The 14,938-nt window shown below is 35.8% G+C and overlaps 1 protein-coding gene across 1 annotated transcript in view; it reads left to right on the top strand.

Annotated features, from left to right (window-relative positions):
• The first annotated feature begins 505 nt into the window (after positions 1–505).
• The window catches only part of PRUNE2 (prune homolog 2 with BCH domain), a 78,184-nt gene continuing 63,751 nt past the window's right edge, over positions 506–14,938 (top strand). Inside the window, exons 1-2 of the mRNA XM_070938647.1 lie at positions 506–653; positions 1,574–1,668. Of these exons, the coding sequence (XP_070794748.1) occupies positions 521–653; positions 1,574–1,668 (228 nt within the window). The 5' untranslated portion in view covers positions 506–520. The remainder of the gene's footprint in view (positions 654–1,573; positions 1,669–14,938) is intronic.

The raw sequence follows: 14,938 nt of genomic DNA, 5'->3' as shown, positions 1-14,938 counted from the left end.
TGAATCCCACTAGTGATGTGATTCCCTTTTGCAATTTCCTGACAAGCAAAGTCCATGGGGAAGCCAGATTCATCTAACAACTGTGTTACTAACTTAACAACTTCAGTGATTCACTTAACAACTGTGGCAAGAAAGGTGGTAAAATGGGGCAAAACTCACTTAACTGTCTCACTTAGCAACAGAGATTTGGGCTCAATTGTGGTCATAAGTCAAGGACTACCTATATTCCTTGGACTGTGGGTCTGAAGATACATTTTTCCAGATTAAAAGCAAAGGATGATTTCTTTGTGGTAAGAAGATAATTTGTAGGAACAAGTATATTAAAAAGATAATCATTGAACGTGAAGAAATGTGAGAGAAACTACTAGAAATAATAAAGAATGAAAAGAAAGGATAGAGAGCTATTTCTTTAATAATTATTTACATTATTTAATAAATTAATTGTAATAGTTGTCTTTTTTTAATGAACTAATTTCTTTTTTAAAAAAAAAACCCTTCAGGGAGCATTCTCTCAAAAGTCATGGATGAAGATGTCCTTAAGATTCCTGGAGAACAGGAAGAAGTTCTTTCATGTCTGGAGGAGAAATTCCCAGAACTTTCAACCCGAAAAGACATCATCACCTTCCTTCAGGAGGCACAGCTGCATGACGATGGTACAGCATTGCTTTAATTTTTCCCTTTATTCTTTATTTGAGCTGTCTGATACTTTCTCATTAAATGTCTGCCGGACTCTTAATTTTATTAGAATAATGAGTAGTAATTTCTGGTTTAGTTCCTAGTCTAAATGTTGGCTATAATCTAAACAACACTTGTTATGCGATATGTCTCCATATATTTGGCTTATTTTATGTTGGCTCAGTACCAGTCATTTTGAACCAGCAATTCTGAAAATGCTTAGAAAAGAGTGTATGTTCTCTTATTGTGTCAAAATGTTTCCACTATATATGAGCCAAAAGATAATAATTTGGGAGAATATCTGGAAGTTGGTATAGATATAGATATAGATATACAGTAGATCATATACTTCATATATTGGAAGCCAGGTCTCAAGGTCCTGAAATGCAAAAACAACATGGATTTCACTTTCTCTGTTTCCCAATGCTACTGCAGCTCTCTCTACAATGGGTTGCCATTCACTGAATCTCTACACAAAAACATGTCTGAGTAAAAGTTTAAACAATAAATATGATCTGATTACAGAGTAAATATGAAGTTCCTGTAAAGCTGCTGCCCCTCCTTTGTTCCTTTGTATCATAATCCTTATATTACAGAAATTGTTCTTGACTAGAAAGGAACTATATTCCAACAGGTTCCTATTATGTTTGCATTGATAGATACTTTTGGTCATCTAGATTTATCTCAGACTGACCAAGTAGATGAATCTTGTCAATATCAAAAGAGCTTTTGAATTATCATGTTTTCTTGGAAGAAAATTAGAAATCGTACTCCTTCTCTTGTGCATGTGTGTACACATACACACACACACACACACACACACACACACACGCACACAATTTATACTTAGCAAAAACAATTTTAAGCAAAAATGAATGATTTTCTATCTATTCCACAGAGCTGAGGATTGAGGAAGCTTTGGTCAAGGATCTCAAAGAGGTGTCAGATGGAGAAATAAAAGTAGCAGTTAGTACCATATATATCAATTTGGAGGTAAGGAAAAATCAAACTCTGGGCTTTTACCAGTAATTACCTGAAGTTATTCTTATATTTTTTTTATTGTTATAAGGATTTTTAAAACTGTTGATGGATTTCTTTTGACTTACTTTGTGTTGTTAATATTCTAGAATAGCCTTTTCTAGTTTGGACATTTGAAATATATACTCAAACAATCCTGAAACAACACAAGTCCTGAATCATTTTATGTATGGTTATCAAGACCCTAGATTGCAGAAAGCCCCTTAAGACCTGGTAGGTGCATTTCCTAATTAAACCAATAGAGCAGTGATTCCTAAACATTTGCCTTCATTACCCAAAACCACTTATTAGAAAGTCCTTCTTTAATGTTCCTGTAAAAATTAGATAATGGGTTTGTGTGTTGTTACCCAAAGAAAAACCAGCTTTATCCAGTTTGTCTTAATTTACCTAGGTTTGGGAAACATTGCCATAGGGCAGGAGTCTCAAACTGGCAACCCGCGGGCTGAATGCACATTGCACAGACCACACCCACCCCAGTTCTGCAAAGGGGAAAAAACATTGCGAAACATTATGTGACGGTAAAGTGATGCTGCGAGTTTGACACTTGTGCCATAGGGGGTGACTTATGGCTGGGATTTATCATCTTATTAACATTTTCTCTGTTGTGTATGTCTACCTACACATAACAAGATAGTAATGAAAGAAAGGTAACCCAACCCTAACCTTACAAAGAGACATGGCTACATGTTTCCATGTAAGAAGTAACAGATAAACTTCTATCATCTGCAATTAAAGTTTTGAAAGTAATAAGGACCAGAAAAACTAATCCAGACTTTTCAGGGCTAACAGCATTGGCAAAACAAGGTTTTAATATTATAATGCACTCATAATCTGTAGTCTCATAATCTGTAGTCTCTCCATCCTTACCTGTCCAGGTTGAAGGATTATAGTAGTAGTGCAACTGCTATTATACAGAGACAATTCTTCAATTGTTGGGGGTATGTTCTATAAGGCAACTAAGCAGAAAAAGGTATGGGTATCAATGAGCCTTCTTTGCCAATGTAGCCATAATATAGTTGCTTAAAAATAATTGGAAATGTGGATTAAGTATTGTTTGGAAAAAAAAGAAAAAGATTATGTGTTCACCCAGATAATCTACTATTTTCAGCTTTTCTAATTTTCCCATTAAAGAAATGCATTGTATCAGTGATTGATTATTCTTCCATACATATTTATCATAATGGTATCTGCTACATGGTAAGAGATATGCACCACATACTGTGACTGGCATTTTTATTTCCTAGGAATTCAAAATTATTTGTTATTGGGCATGTTGCTAAGCATTATAGATTGAACTGCAGTATTGATATCTGCCATTCTGCTTGGTTTTAAATGTTTTTGGGCGGACATTACAAAATATAAATTTGTCAAATATGTCTGTTTAATATTGATGGGATATTTTGAAAAGTAGAAGTAAAAATCTCTGGTGGAAAATTGTTCTTGAGTACCACTGCAGAAAGACATAGATAACTGTATGAACAGAAAATCACCGGGAGTTGAGCTGGACATAAGAAGACGTAAATTTTTCAGAGTTTCAATCATATGAGAGGCCTTGTATTAGATAACAGCTAGACAACCTGTGACCCATTGGGTCATCATTTCAGAGATAGATTAGATAGATATATCTAATATTTCGTATTATGTCCTAAATGTTTTCTATGTTTTATGTCCTAAAATGTTTTGTAAAACTTGCCAAATTTCAATTCCACAGGAGTCACGGGTTCTGGATTTTGCATGTATTCTGTAAATTAGCCCATTTGAGGTACCTTGGTTCAAAAATTATTGCCCTAGGATATACCTTTTGCCCAGTTAAAATCATTACAAAGAGTTTTAATAATTTCTAGATTGTACAAAGCCTTAAATGCTACTTTATGGACTATGTTCAGGCTGATTATAGAAATTCGATTTCAATTTAGAAAACCCAATAAAAGTAAGGTACTCTTTAATATTTTAATAACAACACATGAAATAAATTTCAGACTTTGTAAAAAAAAATTCTCCAGATGCTTCTTACAAAGACATAGGATACGAAAAATAAATGATTTATGGAGCTGTAGGAATGTGACTTTTGCAGACTACCTTATGTCTAAGGAACATTAAACATAGGGTTTTTGTTTAGCAAATAAATAACCATTCACTTCAATGGTTGCATAGCCTGGACTTCTCTGCATATTTTTGCAAAGATAAGGAGAGGCCATTAGGGATTTAATATAAAATAAATCGCCAAGGGGTCTTCTTGTAGTCCTAGTCTTTCTGCCACATGGTGTGTTACTAATGTGCATAAATGGGCTTAAATGAATGTGTTATCTGTACTACATTTGCAGTGTGTATATAGATATTATTTTAATTGCATTCTTTGTAAAAGAACATATATCATATTTTTGGATCTTGAAAATATTCTACACATAAACAGATTGTTTTCAAGTATCAGATAATCTTTGCCTATAGGTGATGTTTTGATGTATCTGTTGTACAGCAGGAAGTATACTTTGATTTTGTCCTGTCATATGTATTCTTAGTTAAGTAATCACCTTCTAAGAATAAATGGGGCAGTCAGGAGATCCATTATCAAAACTTTCTGTTCACAAGGCTATCATTTAAACTTGTGTACCACTATGGAGGATGGTAGCGGTGATACGTTGATGCTCTAGGTCAAATTAAAACTCACATCTGTAATAATAAACACCACATCTGCATTGGCTTAAAAATGTGATGCCTTCTGAGACTGTTTCCAATTTAGATAATTACTAAAATGGACTTGAAACATTAATTTGTCTGTACAATAAAGTGATATTTCCTTGTTTTGCCCATACATAAATGTGACAGATAATCAGGTTAGCTAGCTTAGAAGCTTACTAAGTGAAAATAATGCAGTTCTTGAACCTAGTCATTGTACTATAATTATAAACCATGTTTTATAGCTTAACATATGTCTACCTAACTATATAATGGTTTATATAATAAAGCATGCTTAAACAAATTATGATTCTACATGATGCATGTTGTTAGGGGCTGGGGATTCTTTGGAAATCCATATAAAAAGATAAATCAGTACAGAAATTATGGGCATCATTGGGAGGCCAAAAGGCAAAATCTGAGTGGTGGCATGGCAATTCAGTGGCTATCCCTTTTATATTTCCATCATTTGGACAAAAATCCAGCTTGCTGTGAATGCCCTGACAAAAATATCCACTGTACATGTAGAAGTCTGTCATTAAATTATGTTATTTGTCCTGAGGCTGGATATTCTCACTATCACTGTCTATTGATTTTTCCTAGATTATATAATGGCTGTATGATTTGTACAAGTTTACCAGTTGCATGGGCTCAATTCATCCCAAAGTCTGTAGGAAGTCAAGCGACATTTTGGGAGGGGGGATTTTATTATTGTGCTGTTGTGTATAAGAACATATATACTTCTTGTAGTTTTATTCCATTCTTCATGCAAGGATTTCACAGCGTCATGTATTGTTTTCTCCATTTTTATCCATCAATAGCCTACAGTATTTGTTCCAAAGATGCTTTTTTTTTCTTCAAAGAGCAACTGGACTTTCTTGGGATTCTTTTTTCCCCTTTGAAAGTGTTTTAGGTCTTGTCCAAGATACTTCTTCAGTTCTAACTGGTAGGGAATGGAAGAAGCATTTTAGATAAGAAGCAAAATGTTTTCAAAGGAAAAAAATCAAGAAAACCCAGTTGCACTTTGGGGGGTGGGAAGCACAACCAGGACAGGAATCATTGTGATTCTCCACAAACAATAGTCTGTTAGGTATACTAGATACAGACATCACTGTGTTTCAAGGCAATAAACTTCATAACAAGGCAGGATTTGAATGCCAATGTTTACTTTTCGCGTACATGAATATATTTTATGTCCATAATGATTTTATTTATTTATTATTTATTTATTGGTTCAATTTATATGTCACCCTTCTCCAGAGACTCAGGGCGGCTTACAATGTGTTAAGCAATAGCCTTCATACTTTTGTATATACCTGCTTAGTAGGGCTTCCCCCCCCCCAAGCGGTGTTCTTTTTTATACAAAGTCAGCTTATTGCCCCCACAAACCAGGTCCTCATTTTACCTACCTCGAAAGGATGGAAGGCTGACTCAACCTTGAGCCTGGTGAGATTTGAACTTGCAGTAATTGCAGGCAGCTGCTGTTACTTAACAGCACTTTAGTCTGCTGCGCCACCAAGACTCTTATTTAGATTCCATGCAATTTGAAGCTAAAATAACCAAACTGCATCCCTCCAATATTTCCAATAAAAAGATTAACCTATTGATTTTTTTGGTCTATCATACTTTGGAAAAGAAAAGAAAAGTTAGGTTCAGTAAAGAAAAGTTAGCATTTTTGTTCTGGGGATCGGACTTGCTGGAAGCAGACTGCGGAAAATGAGCAGGGCAGAAAAATTCTGAACTGAAGGATTAAGGGTTTCTATTCCTTTTTCTCTTATTGTTGCTACCATACAGGGGTGAAATCCAGCAGGTTCTGACAGGTTCTAGAGAACCGGTAACGGAAATTTTGAGCAGTTCGGAAAACCGGTAGTGGAAATTTTGAGTAACTTGGAGAACTGGCAAATACCACCTCTGTCTGGCCCCACAGTGGGGTGGAAATGGAGACTGTTCTGCCCCAGCTATGGACCCCAAAGAACGCAGCACACACAAAGTCACAACAACGACCACAACAGAGATTTTGCAGTATCCTTCCCCCAGGAGTGGGGAGGGAATGGGGATTTTGCAGTATCCTTCCCCTGCCATGCCCACCAAGCCACACCACATCCACCAAGCCACGCCCACAGAACCAGTAGTAAGAAAAATTTGGATTTCACCACTGCTACCATGTTATAGTAAACAGATCTATATAGCATGTGTTTCTTCCTTTGTTAGGGATCCTTGCTGACTCTTTCGTTCTTTGGCTGCTGTATTGTCATGGATAAATGCCTTATTCTTAAATGAAAGAAATATATACTCATAGAGTACCAAGGGTTAATTTATTCTTCCTTTCCTAATGTATTCCTCTGTAACCACTCCTACTCCCTAATCCCGCCCCACTGATATAAAAGGGGATGAACACTCCTCCTCCTTGCTTCTATCTACAATCACTCAGTGAATATAGAATGCCTTCTGTAAATAAACAATACTTTGTTTGAATACTATAATTCTGAATTCTTTATTGAGTCCGATCTTCGAATTACGGCAACAATCTGGTAGCAGAGGATGGTTTGCTGACTCAATAAGAAACAGACATGCAAAAGAAAGAAAACTTCAGAAACAAAAGAGAAAGCCCCAACACCAGGGCACACAACAAAAAAATGGAAACAGATCAAGAAATGATCGATGAATCTACAACTATAATGACAAGAGAATCTGAAAACTTCACTACAGACAATGAAGAGGTAATCGATGAACCCGACGAACAAGAAGCGAGCGAGACAGAAAACAATACGCTCAGATCAGAAATACTAAGACTGCTGAAAAGCCAAAAAGACGACAAAAATCTCATCGCGAATCTCCAAGACATCATAAAAGATAGCGGAGCAGCGAGAGAAAATCACACCAACGCACCAGAATCTAAAGACCACAAAATGGTAAGCGAATTACCTATAGATGAGAGTGTAACTAAAAGAAAGACTAACGGTCCCATGCAAAATTTTGAATGGCAGCCATCTTGGTTTTGCCAGCCCAGCAAAATGGCCGACTCAGAACCAATCAGAAAGCAGAGTTCAAAATGGCTGGCGCAAAAAGCTTTACACAGCATGAAAAATAAAAAAGAAAAAGTCTATTCATCAGAAGAATCTGATACAGACACCGAAGAAACACCAACCGAACTACAAATCGAAACAGCTATGAAAACACTTTTTACAACCTTCGGTCCGAATTTAAAAATATCGAAGAAATCGACGAAAATACCAAAGCCAGCCGATCAAACAGCAAAGAAAAGACAAACAGCACAATCCAAAAGCAAAGATGCAGAAGCAAGCAAGCAAACGTTCCAGCGTCTATCCACTTCAACCCGAACGACAAGAACACTAACGCCCGAACCCAGAGAGCCTTGCAAGTACTCGCCCACACCGCAAACGCTTCTGGGAGCCAGAGGCCTCAACCAAGACTACTACGATGGAAAGAAGCAAGCCCCGATCATCACCTGGACACCTAAAGTCGAACCAGAGAGCGAGTCATCAGAGGAAGAACACTACGAGGGAGGTACAGCGACGAGAACCTCTTCCGACAGCTTCAGGAACGAAATGAACTACGCGCATGCGCAAATACGCCCAGATGAATATAGAGACAATAAAGAACAGAGAGAACCTTTCAGACTAATCGCGAGTATACTTACACCATTCTGCAATTATCAACATATACAGGACCATGGACAGCCTCCAGTTGTAAGTAATGCAACAAATAACATTGGAAACTTGCCTAATGATTTTCCAAAATTGAGAATAGACGGTATTAATTTACAGGAATGGAGTCAACTACTCCAGGTTGTTTTCTTAAAAGAGAATTTATTATTTTTCATAACTAACGCTCCTAAAAAACCATGGACCCTAAAATTGGACTGCCTACACCACAGAGCATTTTATTTACTAATCTCTAGTATATCACCTGCTATCTATCATAGTATTAAGCATAATCTAACTGTCTCAGAAATAATTCATTGTATGTTTAAACTGTTTCATAGTGAAAGTGTGGCAACCACAACGAGAATGTCTAAAAACTTTTTCTCAGCCAGGATAAAACCTGGAACTACTATAAGTGAACATTTATTATCACTAAACACAATTAGAGCAGAACTTCATTTAAGGGGAGAAATAATAGCTGACCAGACAATGAAAAGCGTTATCATTAATTCATTAGATTCATCATGGGACAATTACATATCACATTTGGATACAATTAATTTAGGATATCTATCTATAGAGAGTTTATCAAATAGATTAATAGCTAAAGATAATTTGAGAAGAAGCCGCTACAGTACATACAAAAAACACAGACAGACCAAAAGGGTAGTATTCCAAGACAGGTATCAAGAATCAATTGAGTGTTATAACTATGGATCCAAAGAACATTATAGAAGAGACTGTCCAAAACCTCCTAGGGAAAGACAAAAACATGACACTAGAAACAGATACCACGACAGACAATCATCTATTGACAGATACAGACATAGAAACTCACCAAACTTTAGAGAACATAGAGGGGGCAGAGATAACTCAAGAGATAGAAAGTCTGGATCATTGTATGGATTAGATAAGTACACTATAACCAAAAACCAAGACTCAAAGGATAATGCCTGGCTCATTGATTCCGGGGCAACAAATCACACAACACACGATAAGAAAATATTATCTTCCTTCGTAGAAGATAAATTTGTAATTAAAGTAGCAAATCAAGAGGAAGTCCAAGTCATTGGAAGAGGAAATGTAGAATTACCCGGTCTAGGGAAAATAGAGGGGGTTCTATTAATACCCAAAATACCTCACAACATTCTTAGTGCAATAAAGCTAAGCAGGGACTCTAACATAAATATAATATTCTCAAAGGGAAAAGTAACTCTAGAGAAAAACAAAATAAACATAGGTAATATAATTACCAAAGGAGATTTACCATATTTGATCACAGAGGAAAGATGGCTACACAACATTGATTCAAACATAGAAAATGACACTAGCATAGAAAATGAAAATGATAATGACAGTGACAATGAGGAACATGAACCAGAACATAATGATGAAACTATATCTGTCAGCAATACACATACTAACAAAAGACCAATAATTGGAAAACCAATTCATGATGAATGTGCACATATATTACACAGAAAATTAGGACATAATACAAAAAATGATTGAACATGCTGAAGGTGTTAAAATAAAAGACTGTAAAAATTACTTGGAATGTTCAGTATGTAAGTCCTCAAAGCTCAGAACCAAGCCCAGACCCAAAAAGGCAACAAGATCATCAAATCATATTTTTAACCTAGTACATATGGATCTAGTTGGTCCATTATCTCCATCAATTACATACAAAAAACGATATTTTCTTACTATTGTAGACGACTATAGTCGTTATGGCTTTGTCTACACCTTAAAACACAAAGATGAAACATTTCAAAAGTTTAAAGAATTTTATAAACGTGTAGAAACACAACACAACATAAAAATAAAACAGATCATGACAGACAGAGGATCTGAATTCATGTCAAAGGAATTCTCCCAATGGCTAAAAGCCAAAAGAATGTTACATTTCACCTCTAGTCCTTTCTCTGCCTTTCAAAATGGAGTAGCGGAACGAAAAAACTCGACACTACAAACCATGATTAGATGTACATTAGAAGATGCTGGTTTAGGCAAACATTTCTGGTCAGAAGCACTATTATATTCCAATTATACACTTAACCGACTTTGGTCTAGTGTCATAAATAAAACACCATACGAATTGATGTATAGTAAAAAACCCAAGATAGCCCACATGCATGTATTTGGAGTTACAGCAGATGTACATATACCAAAACAATTGAGACGTAAGGGAGATAATGTATCTAGGAGGCTCAGATTCATGGGCTATGAAACAGGTACAAAAGGATATAGATTTATTGACAATAATAACAAATTCATAATTTCTAGGACAACTGTATTTCACGAACAGGCCAATTGGTCTAAGATACATCTTAATGAGATACTCCCAACAACAAGACCAGATATTAAGACACAAGATAAAACAGAAAGGGAAGGACAAAACTGCAATACACAAAAAGGCAACACCAAAACATGGATGGGAAATTGTCCCAAAATCAAAACAGATTCATTAACACAAAAGGAAGCAAGATATTTACATGATAACAACAGCAGACCAGAAAGAACAATTAGATGCAACAGGAATCAAGTACCAAAAAGATATAAGGATTACATAATGCATATAAATAATGATACATCAACACCTAATACATATGAAGAAGTATTAAAACTCCCCACAGAAGAAAGAAAGAAATGGGAATTAGCCATGGCCAAAGAAATGGACAGTTTACGAGAACTCAAAGTATTCACTCCAACACCAGCTCCAAAAGATAAGACAATTATAGGCACTAGGTGGATATTTAAAATTAAGAATCTAGAAGGGGGTAACACATTATATAAAGCAAGACTGGTTGCACAGGGCTTTGCCCAAAGATACCCTGAGGATTATACCGACACATATTCTCCCACTGTAAGAACTGAAAGTGTTAAGACAGCTTTAGTAATAGCCTCAGCCCTTAATCTTGAAGTTTTTCAATATGATATACAAACTGCATACCTACATGCAAAACTCGATAAGGAAATATATGTAAGAGCTCCTCATAGTCAAAACACAAATAGAAACGAAACATGGTTACTAAACAAAAGTTTGTATGGATTGAAGCAATCTGGCAAACGTTGGTATGAATGCTTGGTCAACGTACTCAAAACTATGAACTTCAATGCTACAACTGCAGACAATTGTTTCTTTGTTAGGAGAGATGGTGAATCATTAGAATTTGTGTTAATTTATGTGGATGACATTTTGTATATTGGCAAACATAAAGATAAGAGAGATATATTTGTAACAAAATTAGGAGAACATTTCTCATTGAAGTCATTGGGGAAAGTAAATAAATATCTTGGAGTACAGATTAGTAAAACTAAAAAAGGATTTAGATTTAGAAGGATAAAATTATTGAACTCTTGAACAGATGCAATATGAATGATGCAAAGCCTTGTGATACCCCAATGCAAGCTGATTTCCTAAAGAATATGAATGAATCATCTCCTGAGTTTAATGATAATACACTTTACAGATCAGTTATTGGTTCCCTTTTATATATTGCTAATTGGACCAGACCCAATATAGCTCTACCCCTTAATTTGTTGTCCAGATATGTCAGTAAGCCTTTGATTTATCATTGGGAAGCTATTAAAAGAGTGTTAAGATATTTGAAACACAGCTTAGACTTTTGCTTATTATTAGAGCCCAACAATGTTAGAGAGCCTATTCTCACTTGTTATGCTGATGCTGACTGGGCAGGCGACACTAAAAGCAGGAAGAGCACTTCCGGCTATGTGTTCTTTCTTAACAATTGCCCAGTCTACTGGTATACTGGAAAACAAGATTTAGTAGCTACGTCAACTACTGAAGCAGAGTATATTTGCTTGTCGAAAGCTTCTAATAATTTCATATGGTTCAATGACCTATTAACTAATGTTTGGAAGAGTCCTGCACAACCATTCACTATATATGAAGATAACAAAGCTGCAATAGAGATATCTAGAGCAGATGCTATTGGTCAAAGATCTAGGCATATAGATATCAAATACAAACATGTAAGACAATTATCTCAAAATGGATTCATTAAAGCTATTCATTGTGAAACCACAGAACAAATAGCTGATATACTGACTAAACCTTTACAATCAAAACAACATAAATATTTAACTTCAAAATTACATGTTTTATATTGTTCTGAATCTGAATGTAACTACTGTTGTATGTCAAATCGGCATTTAGAGGGGGATTTGTCATGGATAAATGCCTTATTCTTAAATGAAAGAAATATATATTCATAGAGTACCAAGGGTTAATTTATTCTTCCTTTCCTAATGTATTCCTCTGTAACCACTCCTACTCCCTAATCCCGCCCCACTGATATAAAAGGGGATGCACACTCCTCCTCCTTGCTTCTATCTACAATCACTCAGTGAATATAGAATGCCTTCTGTAAATAAACAATACTTTGTTTGAATACTATAATTCTGAATTCTTTATTGAGTCCGATCTTCAAATTACGGCAACATGTATCTCCTCAGCAAACGTTCTACTGTAATTTTGTTCCTTATGTACATATCATAATAACTAGCTTTGTATATTAGGGTCATACATAACAAGGGATCATAACAAGGAGAGGCAGGATCTGATTTGCACATTTTACTGCCTTTTAGGGGTTTATAAAAAGAGTTAATCTTCAGCACCACATCTTTCTTCAGAATTCATGTGGTTTCAGGTAGCTGCAAACGGGCCTTTGTGCTATTTAACTTTCCCAGATTGCCTAGTCGAAACACTGAGGCCTTTTCATCATTAATGCACTATTAGTCCTTATGTATACTTGTAACCAAATTCATGGAAGCTATTGACAATAAAATTTTGCCTTTTCTAAATCCCAGTTCTGGGACACTTCTCTCCTACCAGTGGTGGGTTGCTCCCGGTTCTGTCCGGTTCTTGAGAACCGGTAGTAAAAGTGGCGGGAGGCTCCGCCCACCCACCTGGACATCATAAGGTACGATCTGCGCATGTGTAGAAACGTGTGCTAGTGAAGGAAGCAAACATGTGCACTCCTGTTGCGAACCGGTAGTAAAGTTAAGTAGAATCTACCCGTCTCCCATAATGCTTTCATCCTTAGGCACATACAATCCTGCCTAATTATTGGATCTTCTATAATGCCTGTGAATGTCAGATGCTGCCATTTATTAGTGTGCACAGAATTGAGCCTTGCAGTTAAATTTTTAATATATAATATAATATATATTTAATATAAGTGTATATAAATATATACACTTAATAATAAGTGTTGTCAGCACGTAGGTCTTTTCCAGGGAACTGAAATTCTCTTTTGTTCTCTTCTATTATTCTATTCTATTCTATTCTATTCTATTCTATTCTATTCTATTCTATTCTATTCTATTCTATTCTATTCTATTCTATTCTATTCTCCAGACCTGATCTACTCACTTAATATTTCTGGTCCAATATGCATGTTTGCTGAGCTGATTTCCAGTTTTATTCCTCAGGGTTTTTTTGTTTAAGAGCTCAGTAGAAACTCACTAGAATTTTATATTTTCATTTTATTTTAAAAATCACATTTGTCGCCCTTGTTGCTGTTTCAGAATATTATGAATAGTGGAGTAATATCAAAACAAAATTTGGGCCAGTTTAGTTATTGAGAGGAGACTACTTTCTTAATCATTCTTCATGGCACAAGACATTTTGTATGGGACTTAGTACAGTATATTCATTTATTGTGCTAAATCATTTTATATCAGGAAACATCAGCTTAATGCTAAAATTCGTGCATCTCTGGCCTACTATTAGAAATGCAAAGACTAAACATGTTTCAAATAGCGCTCTGTGCTGCCAATGATGTATCAACGCCCTATGCCATTACTCTTTTCTAAATGTGATAATAATGTGATCTGTTAACATAAAAAAAGTTTGATGCCACAAAGCAGCTGGAAATGGACAACTGAAATATGCATATATCTAACTCATATCATCAAATGCACAGTTTGATATATGTTGTTTAAAGCTTTTCATGTCTTTCTGTTCTTCTCAAGCAAAAATAGCAGCTTTTTAATGTAAATTGACAGGTTTTGTAGCACCCATTCCTAACTGAGATATTTTACTAGTTCCAAACATTGTTGGGTGATTAGGGATAGCAATGTTTAACCTAAGACATTTTTGTGCTAGTAATGTCAGGATTTGTAGGACAGATGCTCATGAACAATTGCTACAGAATGTGGAGGCTAGCTTCAGTAGCTCCCTATACACTTCTTGATTCCATAATAGTTTTGCTGCTATCTTCTCTTGTTGGTCCTGAGTTTAAATGTGAAATTCTTCTTCTGGAGAAAATGGAAAGTCATGTAAGGCCTTTTTTATTATTATTATCACTTCCTTTGGCCTGCCTTAAAGATCTAGCTGTAAACATCCCCTCTGGTGTAACTGAAGTGCATTTTTTGTGAAGTGCAGTGTTGGACTGAGAAGCAGGATTGCAAATCCCCTTGGGGTACCCGAGAATCAAGGATATGTGCTACATAAGTGCAATATTCACCCTTGATTTCCTGTGTTTAATACTGATCTTAAGAGCTTTCTACTCAGATTCAGTGGCTTTTACTAAGGTTTCCTCTCATTGGATATTGTTTTGCAACAGTGCAAATGTATCTTTGTCAGCAGCTGGATTCAGGATAGACTCAGTACATAGAATTGGTTCGATATAGAGATCCCCTTTTATGCCTGTTGAATGTTATTTGTAATGAAAGATAACGAATCACAAACGTAAATAAAATACATTATAAATGTATTAGCAACATGTATTAGCCAGAATTATTCTCTCCCCCATTTCCTGTCCAGTTATTCTATTGCAGTGATGGCTAACTTTTTTGCCATCATGTGCCAAAAGCGGGGGGAGCCTGAGGGGGGTCACACACGGATGTGCCCACAT

The sequence above is a fragment of the Pituophis catenifer genome, unplaced genomic scaffold (assembly GCF_029215685.1).
Source record: "Pituophis catenifer annectens isolate HBS135680 unplaced genomic scaffold, rPitCat1.0.hap2 SCAF_2, whole genome shotgun sequence".
Lineage (NCBI taxonomy): Eukaryota > Metazoa > Chordata > Lepidosauria > Squamata > Colubridae > Pituophis > Pituophis catenifer.
Note: the sequence above shows the minus strand (reverse complement) of the source record. Positions and strands in the feature narration are given on the sequence as shown.